A 19,773-nucleotide genomic window follows, 5' to 3' on the forward strand; every position below is an offset into this window, starting at 1 on the left:
CCGAACCCACAAATTTAGGTGAAGGGAAATTTTGCATACATGTATGACCGGCCACTAACACTAAAATGTATACGTCAACTGAAATATTGCCTTCGAGGTACAGTCATATTGAAATAAACCACCACCGAGAACGGACCACGAAGAATAAATTTCAACGCTACCCAAGTGCTAAGGTTTTTTAATAAAGGTGCAGTCGACCGCGTAGCAGAAGTTTGAATTTCGTTGCACCGAACCCTACCGAAGTTTCGTGTCCACTGAAATATTTCGGATTCAAATTCGCCAATCCGACCCGTAAATTCCGTGGTCTCTTTGCTGGTCTACAACCTTCCTTCCGGAACTTAAATATTAGCCGCACGTCGTACCTGTCTTTTGAATGATCAAACACAACAGGGTCCAACATAAATTTGGTGCCGTGACCAGGATTGTGCAGCCGAATTAATTAGGGATTGACCGAAAAGGTGGTTCCGGGAGCAATTGTGAGACGTGAATTCGACGCCGTTGTTTGCCACCATTCCAGTTCCAGGGAGCCAAGCCACGCTTGGGCGCCATCGCTGTTTGCTATTATAATACAAGGCCTATTACAAATAGGCGTCAGGTAATTATGATTCCAACGCCTCGTGCTGTTACACCAGATGCCCTTTAGATTCCCAATTTCTATTTCGAGTGTTTGCCATCGCCGAGAACTTTGAGGTGTACCTACCAAGCCGCCACTTGCTAAAAGGACAGCAGCCATTCCCAGTTCGAGAGACCAAGCCGTTTATGAGCGCCATAGCTGATCGCCATTGAAGATTAATCAAATACAACGCCTACTTTAAATTGGCGTCAGGTAATTGTAATTCCAACGCCATAGCCTGTAAACCCAGGTACCCTTTAGTTTATTTTTCCTTTCGAGTTTTTGCCGATCATCAGAACTTTGGAGTTCCTGCTGCTATAGTTATCGCCGTCAGTCCCAATCCGGGAAACCAAGCCACGTTAGGACACAATCGACATTTGCTATTAGCTAGCAATTGGATACGAATCCCTCCAAATATAAACGCCATTGTGAAGATTTTCCTCGCCACGTGACCTTATACTGAAGCTCGCTTGAAGCCGTCGGTAGTAATCCAGATTCCTGAGTTATTTTATACAAGGCATATTTAAGCATTATTAAGGTAATTACCTGTCCAAATCGTTTTTTTTATCCATCGGATCTACCGGGTCTCAACTTTCCCAGAACATACGGTGCTTCATTGATTGGTGTCAGGTGACATTGACCTGCTGCGATGGAGGACTATACGAAGAAGCACCGTGCTACGGTGCGACGATCGACGCTAACATCATCTCTGAGTCGAGCTATGGAATTTCTAGACGCCTTCGACGAGGAACGGGACAGGTTCGAGGTGTCACTGCGCATGGAGGACCTCAACGAGATTCGACGAGAGCTAGAAGAAGTGCAATCTACGCTAGAGGAACTGGAGACGAGCGCAGAAGGTATGGCTACTAATCTAGAGCACAGATCCTCGTTTGAGAGACAGTTTTTTAAAATAAAAGCTGGCCTAATGTCCAAATTACCTACTCCCGTTATTCCTAATGAATCGCTACTCCAAAATTCACTCCCTCGGGGTCCTTCCGCAATCAGGGGTCTAAAATTGCCGTCGATATCACTGCCGGAGTTTTCTGGCGACTATAAGGATTGGCGTGTATTCTATGACACGTTTTATGCGTTGATTCATACGAACCGGGATCTTCCAGACATTCAAAAATTTCATTATCTAAGAGCTGCAGTGAAAGGTGAAGCAGCTCAGTTGATCGAGTCCGTTGATATCTGCGCTGCAGATTATGTGAGTACGTGGGATACGCTGGTTAATCGATATTCCAATGAATATCTGAGGGACCATCCATAAATGACGTAGCATTATATGAGGGAGGGGGGAGTTTTGTATTTTGTGATGATGTGTGATGACAGGGGGGGTAGGGGGTCATGTCATGCTGCGTAGCTTTTTTTAAAGGGGAATAGGGGTTGACCTGATGTCACGACAATCTTACCCGTTTCATCTAACTAACCTCGTTTTTGATTTTTTTTAATTTTTTTACGGGGACAACGAGGGGGGTGAGGGTTACCGTCAAGCTACGTAATTATTAGGGGGGGGGGTATATAGAATTTTGTGACGAAATGCTACGATGGGGGAGGGGGGTGTTAAAAATCACTCAAAAAATGCTACGTCATTTATGCATCATCCCTGATGAAAAAAAGACGCCTACAAGCGCTATTTGACATTCCTCGCATGGAAAGAGAAACCGCTGCTGAGTTGCATACGATTGTCGATGTCTTCGAGAGACATGTCAAGGGATTGAACCAGATGGGAGAACCGACAGAAGCATGGAGCACAATTCTTGAGCATTTGCTATGCTCACGGCTTCACGACGACACGCTTAAGGCTTGGGAGGACTACGCATCAACCATGAATCAACCGACCTACAAGAATCTTGTCGATTTTTTGCATCGTAGGAATCGTGTTCTTGAATCTATTTCCGTAAATCATCACCACGCTCCACAGCACCCCGTGGTTTGCTCTCACGTGGCTGCTTCAAAATCCGATGGTCGCGGAAACTCAGCGAATTTTGCTTCTGGTAGCGCTTCGCTTAAATGTCACGCTTGCGATCAGCGCCACCCACTTTTGAAATGTTTCAAGTTTACCAAAATGTCGACTTCTGATCGACTGAATATTGTCAATTCAAAGCGATTGTGCTTGAATTGTTTTCGAAGTACCCATTATGTTCGAGAGTGCCCTTCTCAAGACAACTGCCGCGTCTGTGGAAGGCGTCACCATACAATGATTCACCCAGGCTACGATGAAACCTATGCGCGAGCGGTTCCTGACTCAAGGTCGTCGAGGTTTCAACAACCAACTCGAGCAACGGTGCATGTCACTCAGTGTGACGAAGATCTTACCGAACCTGTGTTGTCAGCCATGACTACCGTTTGTCAATCCACTGAAATAAACTGTATGCCTTTAAGAACCCGGGAGAAGAACGTTATTTTGCCCACTGCGGTGGTTATCATTGTGGACTGCTATGGGAAGGAACATCTGGTTCGTGCACTTTTGGACTGTGCTTCACAGGCTAATTTGATAACAGAGAAAATGGCTCAACTTCTGCGACTAAGGCGTACAAAAACAAGCATAATCGTTAATGGTATTGGGGATCACCCAAAACTGGCAACAGAATCCGTGACGACACAGATCCGTTCCAGAAAGAAACACTTCACAAGCAACATAGATTTTATTATACTAGAGAAAATCATTCCAAGGCTGCCTGGCCAAAACTTTCCTGTTGACCACTGGAAAATTCCTGATGACTTATTCCTTGCTGATCCAGGATTCAACAACGGCAGTAGCATTGATTTGCTCATCAGCAACGAACATTTTTTCACCTTTTTTACGTCCGCAGCAAGGATCGAACTGTCCAAGTCCTTGCCACTATTAATCGACAGTGTTTTTGGATGGCTCGTATCAGGATCTGTTAACTCCGAAGATTCTCCAAGTTCTACGTTCACGTGCAGTATCCGAGCGATGCCCTTGGTTTCGCTTGATGAAAGGCTAGAAAAATTTTGGAAGATGGAAGAATTGCCAATTAGAACCGATCGTTCACCACAGGAGAAAGAATGCGAGAAATTCTACGCGAGAACTGTTTCTCGAACACCAGAAGGGCGCTACGTAGTTCGCCTTCCACGACACCCCAATTTCGAGACGATGTTAGGTTGCTCTGAAACGATAGCTCGAAAACGGTTCGAGTTGCTTGAACGAAGACTAGAAAGGAACCCACAGTTGAAAGACGAATACCATCGATTTATGGCAGAATATCTTTCTCTTGGGCACATGCGCCTTGTTGAAAATGAAGATTGCAATGCTTCGACAGCATACTGCTTTCTCCCGCACCACCCAGTAATTAAAGATGCCAGCACTACTACTAAAGTGCGGGTGGTATTCGATGCCTCTGCCAAGACCAGCACTGGTTTCTCGCTGAATGAATCACTACTCGTAGGTCCCGTTGTGCAAGACGATCTTGTTGCTATTGTTCTTCGATTCAGAACTTACCCCGTTGCACTAGTAGCTGATATAGAAAAAATGTACCGACAGGTTCTGCTCCACCCAGAAGATACAGCCCTGCAGCGCATTTTTTGGCGTTTCCATCCCGACCAGCCTATTCAAATATTTGAGTTGCTGACCGTCACATATGGTATGGCACCATCCTCCTTCTTAGCCACGCGTACGCTCCAGCAACTTGCTTGTGATGAAGGATCAGCCTACCCAAACGGTGCACCCGCCTTGCGGAAGGGATTTTACGTGGATGACTTCATTGGAGGGGCATCAACAATAACGGAAGCAATATGCGTGCGAAACGAGCTCATTGATCTGCTCGGCAAGGGAGGATGTAGTTTACGCAAATGGGCTTCAAATGAGCAACGGGTTCTGAAGGATTTAGATGAAGATAAGATAGCCGTGCAGAACGAACATCGATTCGACACTGAAGAGACAGTTAAAACTCTCGGAATATGTTGGGAACCAAAATACGACACACTTCGATTTGACCCTGAAATGCGCCAGAAAGCAGACAAGCTAACAAAACGTTCAATCCTTTCCGCTATCTCGCAACTATTTGACCCACTGGGTTTAGTTTCGCCTGTGATCGTTCGTGCCAAGATAATTATGCAACAGCTTTGGTCGTTGTCTTGCGGTTGGGATGACGAAGTTCCCGAGCCGGTACAAGTGAAATGGAAAAGATATGTACAGCAACTCCAACAACTCTCCAATTTTCGTATTGATCGCTACGCTCTGCTCCCAAATTCAAAAGTACAGTTACACACCTTTGCCGACGCTTCGGAACAAGCGTACGGCTGCTGTATTTACGCACGCTCCATCGACACACACGGCAATATTCGCGTAAAGCTGTTGGCTTCCAAATCACGCGTGGCACCATTGAAACGTGTAACGCTCCCGCGCCTTGAGCTATGTGCAGCAGACTTGGCTGCGAAACTTCACAGCTGCGTCATTCAAGCCCTCAACATAGAAGTAACTGCTTCATATTTCTGGTCGGACTCAATGGTAACACTACAATGGCTAAGGTCAGAACCGAACGTATGGAAAACATTCGTTGCAAATCGGGTCTCGGAAATACAAACGACTACTCAGGGATCTTTCTGGAATCACGTAGCTGGCAAACAAAACCCCGCCGATTTAGTATCGAGAGGAATGGAAGTTGACGAATTTTTAATCAGCAAGTTGTGGACGAACGGACCTGATTGGCTCGGATTTCTACAAAACGGTTGGCCAATTACGAATATTCCCGATTATCCTGAGCAGGGAATTGAACGACGAAAACAGCAAATCGTTTCAGTTGTGAGCTCGCACCCAGCTCACAATTCTATTTTCAAATTGTGTTCCTCCTACAATCGCCTAGTTCGAATCGTCGCATATTGCCTCAAATTCATAAAAAACGCGCAAGCAAAAACCAGATCACAACCAGTCCCGTTTGTTGATCAACCACCTAATCAGCTTTTATCCGTCCAGAACATAGCAGCAGCGAATACACGTCTAATCCAACTAGCCCAAGCTGATTCATTTAAAGAAGAAATACACAATTTGAAATCCGGCACACCCCTTTCGAAACGCTCACACATACGTGCGCTATGTCCGTTCATAGACCCTGAAGGTACCATCCGAGTGGGGGGGAGACTACGTCTGTCAGAACAGCCATACCTATCCAAACACCCAGCCCTCCTACCAAACTTCCACCCTTACGCTCGCATGATAGCCAACTTTTATCACCTCAAGTTAATACACGGAGGGGGACGTTTAACGCTCAGTGCTTTGCGAGAAACTTATTGGCCTGTCAATGGAAGAAGATTGGTTCGGAGTGTGTTGCGAAACTGCTACCAGTGCGCCCGAGCCTGTCCTGTTCCCATTGCGCAGCAGATGGGCCAACTACCTGTTCATCGAGTCACACCTAGCAGACCTTTCACCACAACCGGTGTCGACTTTGCCGGTCCGGTATATTTGAAGCCAATTCATAAGCGTGCTGCAGCCGTCAAAGCATACATCTGCATTTTCATCTGTTTCTGCACAAAGGCTGTACACATAGAATTAGTCAGCGACTTATCAACGAAAGCATTTCTTTGTGCGCTTCGTCGTTTTATTGCACGTCGCGGTCGCCCTGCCAATATATATTCCGACAACGGCAAGAATTTCGAGGGTGCGAAAAATGAGCTGGATGAACTGCGCCAATCACTGCTTAATCACCGAACCGCTATACACGAAGCATGCTCCCAGGAATTTATCGTCTGGCACCTGAATCCACCAAAGGCTCCACACTTTGGTGGCCTGTGGGAGGCAGCAGTGAAAGTGGCAAAGAAACAAATGTATCGCCAGTTGGGAAACACAAAACTCAACTTTGAGGATATGGCAACCTTACTAACTCAAATAGAAGCGAGCATGAACTCGCGCCCGCTTGTACCAATGACTGACGATCCAAACGACCTGTCCTGCATTACTCCAGCACACTTTTTAATCGGAGCGAGCTTGCATGCACTACCAGAACCTGACATTTGCCATATAAAACTTGAAAAATTGGACCACTATCAACACCTGCAAAGAATAAATCAGCAATTTTGGCACTGTTGGCGAACTGAGTACCTGCAAGAGCTGCAACGTGTGACAAGGACGTGCAATCCAAACACCGACATTCAGCCGGGGCGATTGGTTGTGATTGTGGATGAATTCCAAATTCCAGTCAAATGGCCCCTAGCGCGAATCATTTCCGTGCATCCAGGGAAGGATAACCTCACTCGTGTAGTTTCACTTAAAACGAGCCGTGGAATCATCAAACGACCGGTCACAAAAATATGCTTGTTACCTCTGGAAACCGTCGACGATCAAGCAGTAGGAGATCAAACAATCCAGTCCGATGAAACGTTGGAGATAGATGAGAACAACCCCGACGAAATCGACCGAAACAGCAATATGTAGTATTAAAATGCTACCACGCTACAGTGTTTACTTTGTATTTCTGAAATGTCAAAATGAATTTATGAACAGATATAGGATCATAGTATTAGGTATACATATAGTAGCAATGAGATAAGCAACTGCTGCAATAGTATTAGTAAGATAGTGGGCTCTGAATTGCAGTAGGTAGTCTAAGTTTTGAAATATTGTATTTCAAGGTGGGGGCGATGTTCGGATTCGATGTTTTTTTTTCTGTATATTAGCCGAACCCACAAATTTAGGTGAAGGGAAATTTTGCATACATGTATGACCGGCCACTAACACTAAAATGTATACGTCAACTGAAATATTGCCTTCGAGGTACAGTCATATTGAAATAAACCACCACCGAGAACGGACCACGAAGAATAAATTTCAACGCTACCCAAGTGCTAAGGTATTTTAATAAAGGTGCAGTCGACCGCGTAGCAGAAGTTTGAATTTCGTTGCACCGAACCCTACCGAAGTTTCGTGTCCACTGAAATATTTCGGATTCAAATTCGCCAATCCGACCCGTAAATTCCGTGGTCTCTTTGCTGGTCTACAACCTTCCTTCCGGAACTTAAATATTAGCCCCACGTCGTACCTGTCTTTTGAATGATCAAACACAACAGGGTCCAACAGAATGAAATGAATGAAATGAATGAAATGAATGAAATGAATGAAATGAATGAAATGAATGAAATGAATGAAATGAATGAAATGAATGAAATGAATGAAATGAATGAAATGAATGAAATGAATGAAATGAATGAAATGAATGAAATGAATGAAATGAATGAAATGAATGAAATGAATGAAATGAATGAAATGAATGAAATGAATGAAATGAATGAAATGAATGAAATGAATGAAATGAATGAAATGAATGAAATGAATGAAATGAATGAAATGAATGAAATGAATGAAATGAATGAAATGAATGAAATGAATGAAATGAATGAAATGAATGAAATGAATGAAATGAATGAAATGAATGAAATGAATGAAATGAATGAAATGAATGAAATGAATGAAATGAATGAAATGAATGAAATGAATGAAATGAATGAAATGAATGAAATGAATGAAATGAATGAAATGAATGAAATGAATGAAATGAATGAAATGAATGAAATGAATGAAATGAATGAAATGAATGAAATGAATGAAATGAATGAAATGAATGAAATGAATGAAATGAATGAAATGAATGAAATGAATGAAATGAATGAAATGAATGAAATGAATGAAATGAATGAAATGAATGAAATGAATGAAATGAATGAAATGAATGAAATGAATGAAATGAATGAAATGAATGAAATGAATGAAATGAATGAAATGAATGAAATGAATGAAATGAATGAAATGAATGAAATGAATGAAATGAATGAAATGAATGAAATGAATGAAATGAATGAAATGAATGAAATGAATGAAATGAATGAAATGAATGAAATGAATGAAATGAATGAAATGAATGAAATGAATGAAATGAATGAAATGAATGAAATGAATGAAATGAATGAAATGAATGAAATGAATCAAACGAATCAAATGAATCAAATGAATCAAATGAATCAAATGAATCAAATGAATCAAATGAATCAAATGAATCAAATGAATCAAATGAATCCAATGAATCCAATGAATCAATTGAATCAAATGAATCAAATGAATCAAATGAATCAAATGAATCAAATGAATCAAATGAATCAAATGAATCAAATGAATCAAATGAATCAAATGAATCAAATTAATCAAATTAATCAAATGAATCAAATGGATCAATTGAATCAAATGAATCAAATGATTCAAATGATTCAAATGATTCAAATGAATCAAATGAATCAAATGAATCAAATGAATCAAATGAATCAAATGAATTAAATTGATCAAATGAATCAAATGAATCAATTGAATCAGTTGAATCAAATGAATCAAACGAATCAAATGAATCAAATGAATCAAATGAATCAAATGAATCAAATGAATCAAATGAATCAAATGAATCAAATGAATCAAATGAATCAAATGGATCAATTGAATCAAATGAATCAAATGATTCAAATGAATCAAATGAATCAAATGAATCAAATTAATCAAATGAATCAAATGAATCAAATGAATCAAATGAATCAAATGAATCAAATGAATCAAATGAATCAAATGAATTAAATGAATTAAATGAATCAAATGAATCAAATGAATCAATTGAATCAGTTGAATCAGATGAATCAAACGAATCAAATGAATCAAATGAATCAAATGAATCAAATGAATCAAATGAATCAAACGAATCAAATGAATCAAATGAATCAAATGAATCAAATGAATCAAATGAATCAAATGAATCAAATGAATCAAATGAATCAAATGAATCAAATGAATCAAATGAATCAAATGAATCAAATGAATCAAATGAATCAAATGAATCAAGTGAATCAAATGAATCAAACGAATCAAATGAATTAAATGAATTAAATTAATCAAATGAATCAAATGAATCAAATGAATCACATGAATCAAATGAATCAAATGAATCAAATTAATCAAATTAATCAAATTAATCAAGTTAATCAAAATAATCAAATTAATCAAATTAATCAAATGAATCAAATTAATCAAATGAATTAAATGAATTAAATGAATCAGATGAATCAAATGAATCAAATGAATCACATGAATCAAATGAATCAAATGAATCAAATGAATCAAATGAATCAAATGAATCCAATGAATCAAATTAATCAAATGAATCAAATGAATCAAATGAATCAAATGAATCAAATGAATCAAATGAATCAAATGAATCAAATGAATCAAATGAATCAAATGAGTCAAATGAATCAAATGAATCAAATGAATCAAATGAATCAAATGAACCAAATGATTCAAATGAATCAAATGAATAAAATGAATCAAATGAATGAAATGAATCAAATAAATCAAATAAATCAAATAAATCAAATAAATCAAATAAATCAAATAAATCAAATAAATCAAATAAATCAAATAAATCAAATAAATCAAATGAATCAAATGAACCAAATGATTCAAATGAATAAAATGAATCAAATGAATCAAATGAATCAAATGAATCAAATGAATCAAGTTATTCATATGAATTAAATGAATCACATGAATCACACGAATCAAATGAATCAAATAAATTAAATGAATCAAATGAATCAAATGAATCAAATGAATCAAATGAATCAAATGAATCAAATGAACCAAATGAATCAAATGAATCAAATGAATCAAATGAATCAAATGAATCAAATGAATCAAATGAATCAAATGAATCAAATGAATCAAATGAATCAAATGGATCAAATGAATAAATTGAATCAAATGAATCACATGAATCAAATTAATCAAATGAATCAAATTGATTTAATTCATCCATTGAATACAATTAATTAAAATAATTAAATGGATCAAATGAATAAAAAGAATGAATGAACAAAATGAATAAAGTATAAAATAAATGAAATGCAAAAATAAAACAAACGAATCAAATAAACTAAATGAACTGAAGTGATAAAATGAATAAAATGAAGGAAATGAGCAAAATAAAATGCATTGATTGAAATGAAAAATTAAAGAATGGTAAAACGTTATAAATCAATATAAAGAAATAAATTGAATCGAATAAATTATTTGGATGAAGTGATTAAAACTGAAAAAGTAGTCTTATTATTAAAATGAAGAAACTGAACAAAATGAATAAACTGGAAAAACATGAATTAAATGCATACAATGAAAACAATGAATAAAATAAGTTAAATGATTGATATGAGTAAAATGCACACAACTGATCAGAGTGTATCCAAAGAATGAAACGAATAAAATAAGTAAAATGAACGCAGATGAACAAAACGAATAAAAAGATGCTGAATGAAATAATTAATTGAAATGAAATGGTCATATATTTGAGGCTAAAAACATTTTTGAATAAAGAAAATGAATAAACCGGATTGTACGAATTTGAGAACCATTGCATCAGAAAGTTTTGAAATGTTTTTGAAAATACCATCTTCTGAGAAAAGGCTAATAAATATGCAATGGACTTTCTGAGGCTTCCATCTTTTTTTTGGTTTTATTGCTTTTGTTTTCATGCTTCTTTACTTAACGGCGTTGTTTTAAGATTATCTGGTGTTTCTACTTTATTGTTGGACCTTAATTAGTTATCTGGAGGCACAAATCCCCGACTATGTACGGGGAACGTGCCATTTGAGCCAATATATTCTGATTCCTGATTACTTTCTGGTCACATATTTACGAAAAAAAAGATTTATGTATTGAATAGAATTTACTGGTCCAGTATTTTAACGCGCAATTGAATATAGCAAAGTGAGACAAGGTCACATGTGCTTTCAAGTACCTCGAACAGAGAACGAGAGGAAGAATGCGATTCGTGAATGAGACAGGTAGATATTTCAAAGTTTTTATTTTCATTGAAGTAAATAGTGTGAAATGTCTAGCCTATGTCGATAGCATAAAAGCCATGCATTCAGTTGATTGCAATGCAGTCTCTTTCCATTCATCCTTATAGCTTTCATATTGTTTCGTTCGGAATTCTCGTGCAGGAAATATGGATAACTAAGTCCTATACAGACCAATACTGTGATAAAAAATGTTTCAAACTACTCAGTATATCCAGATATGGACGACGATAAGTTAGAAGACACATTGTAGTTGCATCCCCCATCGAGAGTGGATACATTGGGAAACTTCTTTTCCTGGATCAAATTTGTGGATATTTTTGGTCTTTGATCCGTTATTTCATGTGAAAGTTCGTACTAATATAAAGAATGTGCAGCTGATACAACTCATGGTTTATTTGCCTGTGCCACGTTCCGTCTTCCATCTGCACTCCACCATAGATGGTACGCAACACCTTTCTTTCGAAAACTCCAATGGCGCGTTGGTCCTCAACGAACATAGTTCAGGTCTTGTGGCCGCAGAGGACCACCGATCTAATCAGCGTCTTGTAGATAATCAACTTCGTGCGGCGGAGAATTTTGTTCGACAGAAGCGTCCTCCGGAGTCCAAAGTAGGTACGATTTCCCACCAAGATCCGTCTCAGAATTTCTCTGCTGTTATCATTGTCGTCGGTTACCAGTGAGCCCAAATACATGAATTCGTCGACCATCTCGATTTCGTCACTGTCAATCCGAACTCGGGTGGGAGGTTCACATTGTCGTCTCTAGAACCTCTTCCTCTCATGTATTTCGTCTTCGAAACGTTGATGGCAAGTCCAATCCTGCTGGCTTCAGCTTTCAGTCTTTGAGCATATGTTTCATTCAAAATTCAATAGAGATACGAATAGTTTAAATATCGCACGTGGAATGTCTCTTTTTGAAATTTTCATGTCAAACTTTCATATTATCCAGTTAAGCCAAATATTTTTCTGATATAGCCATGAATTTCCTTAATTATAGTGTAGAGAAAGGCTTTGAATACAATTGAATTACAGTTGAGTTGATGTAGCAGCAGACAAAAAATAGTTTCAAACCTTCGCAATTACAATTAATAAATATTTCAGATTGGCAGAAGATCTTATCACACAACTTAGAAATGGATACAGAAATAGCTAGATAGATGCGATAGAAAAGAAACAGAGAGAGAGAGAGAGAGAGATGGGGGCGTGTGAGGAATGCAAATGTTGGTTAATGCAATGACATTTTTATAGGTATATTATTATGATAAATTGATTTCTTATATTCTTATCATAAATAATGCAAGTAGTAATTTTTGTGCCATAACCAGTATAACCTAAGTTTTGCAAAAGAGCTAAATTTTCGCTAGATTTTTGGGCTTCAAACATACTTACTACTTTACTTTCGGTGACGCCACGAGTATAATTATATGAGAAATCTTTTATCTCACTATTAGGTGAATTACTTGTTGATCTGTTTATTGATATACCATCCAACATTTACCCCATGATTGAACGCAATGCCTAATCCAAGGGATAAATACTAGAACTCACTGTTTCTTTATCAACACATTATTTTGTCTTTGAAGTGAACTTATATATCGATTTTTACGAAATAGTTAATTTATTATAAAGGTAATTCACAAAATGTTCTCAACATCGAATTCCTTGAATCACGTAGATGTGTTTTCATACCCCGATATTCAAAATCGGTTTAGTTTTGCCCCTAAAACACCAGTAAAGCAATACTCTCTATGAAAAAATCTCATTTTTAGATAGTGGAAATTGGTAAGCGAGGACTAAAAATACAAAATGTTTAATATCTCCGCCGCTCGTGTACGGATTTTGACAATCTATAGCATGTTAGAAAGGTATTTTTACAAGCTTTCTATTTATGTGCAGACAATATTATATTGTTCGGAAATTATTTGCGAAAAACCTGCTGTTTTTTCACAAAATCGCCCATATCTCAGAAAGTAAACAACATATCGAAAATCAAAAATAATAGTGTCAAATGGCAACGTTAGGCCTTTCATTTGAAACTAGTTTCATTAAGATCAGTTCAGCCATTGCTGAGATAATTACATGACATTTTGTACATACATACATACACACATACACACACACACATACAAACATTGTCTCAATTTGTCGAGCTGAGTCGATTGGTATATGAGACTCGGCCCTCCGCGCCTCGGAAAAAGCTTTTAAAGTTTGAGCGAATCCTATACATTTCTTTTGTAAGAAATGTAAAACATCGCGAAGCATCATGTTCTAAATGTTCACAAACGATATAATATCCGAAGAGAGTGATAAGTTATAAGAAATGTCTCATCACACTGTTAGGTGGATTAAAAGCGTTTTGCCTTTCTCAATAGAAAGGTATTGCAATTGCTCTGAAAACCGACTTTTTAACGGAGGCCCGGAGGGCCGAGTGACATATACCATTCGATTCAGTTCGTCGAGTTCGGCAAATGTCTGTGTGTGTGTATGTATGTGTCGATTTTAATAAATTCTGCAATGAATGTATAAAGGTGAAAAATTTTCCAAAATATGACCACAACTGCTTCGATTTGTAGTATTAGGTCACTAACATCCATTCAAAGTCTATTTGGCCACATTGGCCACCATCCTCGGTTCCGGAAGCCCCAGCGGAAGTATCTAAATTCAGAATAACAGTCACATCGGTTTCTCGGAGATGGCTAGACCGATTCGACTAAACTTGGCCTTAAATGAAAGGTATTGCGTCCCCGTAAATGGCTATTTAATTTCATCCCGATCCGACTTCCGGTTCCGGAGTTACAGGTTGTGGCGTGCGATCACATAGCAAATTGTGATTCAAACCGATACTCCGATGAAAGCAAAAAAGGTAAAAATTTCGCTAAAATGTCTCTCAAACAACCTAATTCTGCTGTTCTAGGTCACCGACGGCCAACCAAACTTTCGTTGACTACATTAACCACCATAGACGGTTCCGGAAGTGCCCGGGAAAAGCGACCATCTTTCAAAATTTACGAACTCACATCAGTTTCCCGGAAATGGTTGGGCCAATTTTCACAAACTTAGTCCCAAATGATAGCTATAATATCCCCATAGATGTCTATAAAATTTCGTACGGATCGCTTATATGGTTCCGGAAATATAGACTAAACCGTCCGGTCACATATGAAATTCCCATATAAGCCGGAACTCAAATTTTTTTTCAAAGGGGGGACCACATGAAATTTCAGAAATCGAATTCGTATTTTTGATGCCATACATCTTTAAAATGCATGAAACGTCGAGATTTTATGTTATCTCGAAAAAAATTTTTTTTATAAAAGTCGACCTTTTGGGACTGCCGATTTCGCACCTTTTTGTCTTTCTCATATAAAGAAAGGCTATGCAATCACTGTAAAAATCGACTTCTTAACGGAGGCCCGGAGGGCCGAGTGTCATACACCATTCGATTCAGTTCGTCGAGATCGGCAAATGTCTGTGTGTGTATGTATGTGTGTGTATGTGTGTGTATGTGTGTGTGTGTGTGTATGTGTGTGTGTGTCATTTAAACTCACACAATTTTCTCAGAGATGGCTGAACCGATTTTTGCAAACTTAGTTTCATCTGAAAGGTATAACGCTCCCATAAGCTGCTATTGAATTTCTAGTTGATCCGACTTCCGGTTCCGGAGTTACGGGTTGAAGAGTGCGGTCACACAGCAAATTCCCATATAAACTGGTACCACCATGATGTTCAAATGATGTAAAACATATTAAAATTGATGTAACATTACTCTAGTTTGCGGGTCTGGCTCACTAATGATCAATCAAAGCAGCTTTGACCACATTGGCCACCTATGACAGTTCATGACGCCCCCGGGGAACCCGCCAAGTTCCTAAGCTAATATCACACCCATTCCCCAACGAATTCTCTACCGATTTTTACAAACTTGATTTCAAATGAAAGATACAGTAATACCGTTGACTGCTGCTGAATTTCATTCGTTTCTGACTCTTGCTTCCGGAGTTACAGGGGTGTTAGTAAGTTAGTAGTTATATTAGGGAAATACACTGAAATGGTCACCAAATTACTTCTAATCGCAGATCTGGATCACTGATTGCCAATTAAACATTCTTTGAATATATTGTCCACTATCGACGATTCCGGAATTCCGGGCATATTCCACAATTAAAGTCACATCGGTTCTTCGGTGATGACTGAACCGATTTTCTCAAACCAAGTCTCAAATGGAATGCAAAATATGCAGTTGAGCATTGCGTCGCTGCCCCTTCCCCCGGCCTTGCCCTTACACCTCCCTCCTTCATCACTCCCCTCCCCTTGGACCACCCTCACGCCCGCATTTCCTTCATCCACCCCGTATACCGAAATAAGATGAAGGTTTTCTGACGCATCCTCGACTCCCACTCCACTAACCCCCCATTCCCTCCACTTTCAAACCCATTCCACCAACATTTCAAAATATAATCACATGAAGATAACATTGAACTCATGCTGATTAAGCCAATTAAATATTATTCTTTTGCCTTTCTCATATAGAAAGGTTATGCAATTGCTCCAAAAACCGATGTTCTAACCGAGGCCCGGAGGGCCGAGTCTCATATAACATTCGACTCAGTTCGCCGAGATCGCAAAATATCTGTGTGTATGTATGTGTGTATGTGTGTATGTATGTATGTATGTATGTATGAATGTATGTATGTGTGTGTATGTGCGGATTTGTTAACAAAATGTCCACATTGGTTTCTCGGAGATGGCTGAACCGATTTTTACAAACTAAGATTCAAATGAAAGGTATAATATTCCCATAGGTTGCTATTGAATTTCATTTTCTACCGACATCTTGTTCCGGATTACGAGTTGAAGAGTATGGTTACAAAACAAAATTTGTTGATTTGTCCACATCGGTTTCTCGGAATTTTCTGAACCGATTTTGACAAACTTGATTTTAAATGAAAGGTCCATCAGTTGCTGTTGAATTTTGTGTGGATCCGAGTTCTGGTTCCTGAATTACAGGGTGATACGTACGATCACGCAGCAAATCCCGATTCTAACGAATTCAGCGATGAATGTAAAAAGGTGAAAATTTTTCCAAAATGTAAACACAACTGTTGAATTTGTAGATCTAGGTCACATACAATCATTCAAAGTCTCTTTGGCCACACTGGCCACCATCGACGGATCCGGAAGCATCCAAATTCAGAATAACGGTTATATTGGTTTGTCGAAAATGGCTAGACCGATTTGATCAACTTAGTCTCAAATGAAAGGTGTTGCGTCCCCGGAAACTGATATTAAATTCCATCTCTATCCGACTTCCAGCTCCGGAGTTACGGGTTGTGGATCACATAGAAAACTCCGATTCAAACCGATACTGCGATGAATGCAAAAAGGTGCTCTTATATATACTTACCAAGTGTAATAAGAATGAAAGACATTTCCATAATGTTATATTGCACGAACCAGCTATTAAATCATAGTTTGGAGAAATGAGAAAGGCACAATTGCACCTCTAGGTGGATTAAAACAGGTTTTTAACATAACGATTCCTTTCAATTAATAGTTGATAGACCAAAAAGTATTGAATCCACGAATATGAGGTTTGGTTTTTTGAACTATGAGAAATATGGTTATATTCAAAATCGTAAAAAAAATCCAAATTTTGGTACGTAACTTGAACAGTTATTTCAACGGATATCTAAGTGAAATCCCAACGTTTAAAGCTGAAGAACTACTTCTACTAACACAAAGCGTCTATCTAGGTCGAGACTTGACAGAACAGACTAGCTATTGGAACCAGTGATTTTCCTATTTCTTACCTCCTGATCAGGGTATATATTATTACCATCTTATTATCATATTATATAGACAAAATGTTAACGAAACTGATTTTTACCGCAAGTAATGCACTGGTACTATGAGCCAGTATGTCCAGTTGGACACCGACCAGTAAGTATGGACACCGACCAAGAAAGATCTTTGAAATTAGTAAGATTAGTTATACGGTAGAATAGTATTTTGATCTAAATATTTTCATACTAGAGGGATTCCATGAGAAACCGGCCGACCGCAAAATATGACCATCGTCGATTCGAACGAAACTTTGCAGGTGTGTTCGCTGTATGAATCTCCATGATATTCTCTGGCAATTGGAATATTTTGATACAAGAGTAATTTTTCAAAAGGGCGTAAACGTTTCTACGTGTATGAATTTCAATTTTTTTTTTGTTCGATTACTGTATTTTATACAGCAAAACTATCTGAGAACAAGTTACAGGGAATGAATACTTCTGTCCGAAAAAAATAAACACTGAAAAAAATGTTGTGCCATTTTTCAAAAAAAAAACGAAAATTTATGATAAAAATTTAAATTGTGAAAAAACCCATTTTTTAAATTTTTTTATATTTTGTTACCAAAATCCTAAAGAGAAAAGAAACATTTTAATTGTGATTGCATGATGGAGAAAAAATTGGTAAAAAAGTTTTTCTAACAATAACTTCGTACATGTTTTTAAATTTCCTACTAATTGACATGCAAAATTGTAATTTTATTACAGAATATAATTCTAAGCACCATTTAAAATCAAAATGCATTTAACAAAAATCTTCCAAAATGCGATAGTTTTCGAGATATTTGAAATTTTGCTACTTCAAAAACAATTAATTCGTGTAATTATGCTCTTTTTAAAAATTATTCGCGTTACCCCATAAAAAATGTCAAAAATTTAATGTTTATCGCCACGGAAGGGGAACGTTTGTGTGTACTGGAAAAATTTTGCTCGCGGTTCCAAGCGAGATGGTGAATTGCTGGTTTATGCAGTTCGTTTAGTAGTGCAGGCAAGGCTCAAATCGTTTCATCGGATTCTCGTCCTGTATCACAAAACAGTTATTAGCAAATCATCCGTATTAGGATGAATACATAATGGAAAAAGAATTGATGAATAAAATTCCTTTTATTAACTTGTATTAAGTTTAAGCTTGTTAATTCTGTACCTTTACCAGTGAATCATATTATAATCAAATATTCACACATGATGTAAAAATCCCTTTTATTAACTTGTCTTAAATTTGTACTTGTTAATAATCAATTCTGTATCTTTACCAGTGAATAATAACATTAAAAGTAACAACGTAATGCGTGAGAGCCCCGAAAAATAATGGTATATTCATGCGATGATGGTGTACACGGTGTTCGCTAGTCTTGTCGAATTTTCAATGTCGGTGGTCGTGTCTTGTACACAACCTTCTATTTTTTTCCGCTTTTTAACAAAACGTAAGTGAAAACTTTGTCTGTTTCGGATAATACGGATTTTTCAATAGTGTACTGCTGAAATACCAACATGCAATCAATTTTTAAGTTGGACTTCTCTGAATCGATTGGTATATAAATTACGCAAATCATTTAACAATTAACAGCGCTACAGTTGTTTAAAATTATGCCACATTTTCGTGACGCGGATCGAATTTTAGATTTTAGTTTTACACCTAGTCCCCGCTCCATATAGTGGAGTAAAGCATTTTCAATGGTAAAAGCGTTCGCAAATTTCTCAATATAGAGGGAGCTGGGATACATGAACCACATTTTTTTGTTATTTGTAATTATTCTTAGGCCTTTCGAGATTCAGTATTCTCCGTGCACGAATTTGCAAGAACAAATAATGCTTTACCATATGTAATACCACTGGCTATTAGGGTGACAATAAAACGACCATTTTTGAAATCACTAATCTACACCCCCTAGCGTCGTTCCAAATCATGAAAAAATAACACTGTCCAAATTTGAGCGAAATCGGTTTACCCTAACCCCTCCCCCAATGAGCTTAAAGTTTGTATGGGATTTTTGGCCAAAATGTATGGGGAAACACTCGCAGTTCACAAAATCGCCGCTAGATGTCGCTGTAAACTTCCGATCACTGACCTAGGAAGGAGTTAAGCTTTTGAAGATATGCTGAACAAGTTTGTCGAAGACTGCAAGACAATCCAACCAACCGTTAAAGAGTTATTAACGTTTAAAGTTGGATACTGCTGCTTAACATTCGCAAAGGGCGTACTCCGCTTATCTCATGTATGTGAACCACGAGTGAAGGTGGGACAAAGTTAGGAAAAACTCATATCTCTCTGAAACGATAAGAGATAGAAAGTTATGATGTTCCACAAAGTTGTAGAGGAATAAAAGGACTTTTTGGTTTCACTAGAAAGTTTCAGGATTTCTCCGCAAGGTGGCGGTAGTGAGCCAAGCAATTTAAAGGGAATACTCCAATCTGTACAACGGTAAGAGATGGAGCAATTGGATGTTCTACAAAGTTGTAGAGCAGCAAAAAATAT

At 37.7% G+C, this 19,773-nt stretch overlaps 1 protein-coding gene across 1 annotated transcript; it reads left to right on the forward strand.

The window, feature by feature from the left end:
- Positions 1 to 2,222: 2,222 nt before the first annotated feature.
- LOC131680340 (uncharacterized) lies at positions 2,223 to 7,004 on the forward strand. The gene has a single exon (XM_058961060.1). It carries the CDS (start codon positions 2,223 to 2,225, stop codon positions 7,002 to 7,004), a length of 4,782 nt encoding a protein of 1,593 aa, XP_058817043.1.
- Positions 7,005 to 19,773: the final 12,769 nt, after the last annotated feature.

The sequence above is a fragment of the Topomyia yanbarensis genome, chromosome 2 (assembly GCF_030247195.1).
Source record: "Topomyia yanbarensis strain Yona2022 chromosome 2, ASM3024719v1, whole genome shotgun sequence".
NCBI classification, from domain to species: Eukaryota; Metazoa; Arthropoda; class Insecta; order Diptera; family Culicidae; genus Topomyia; species Topomyia yanbarensis.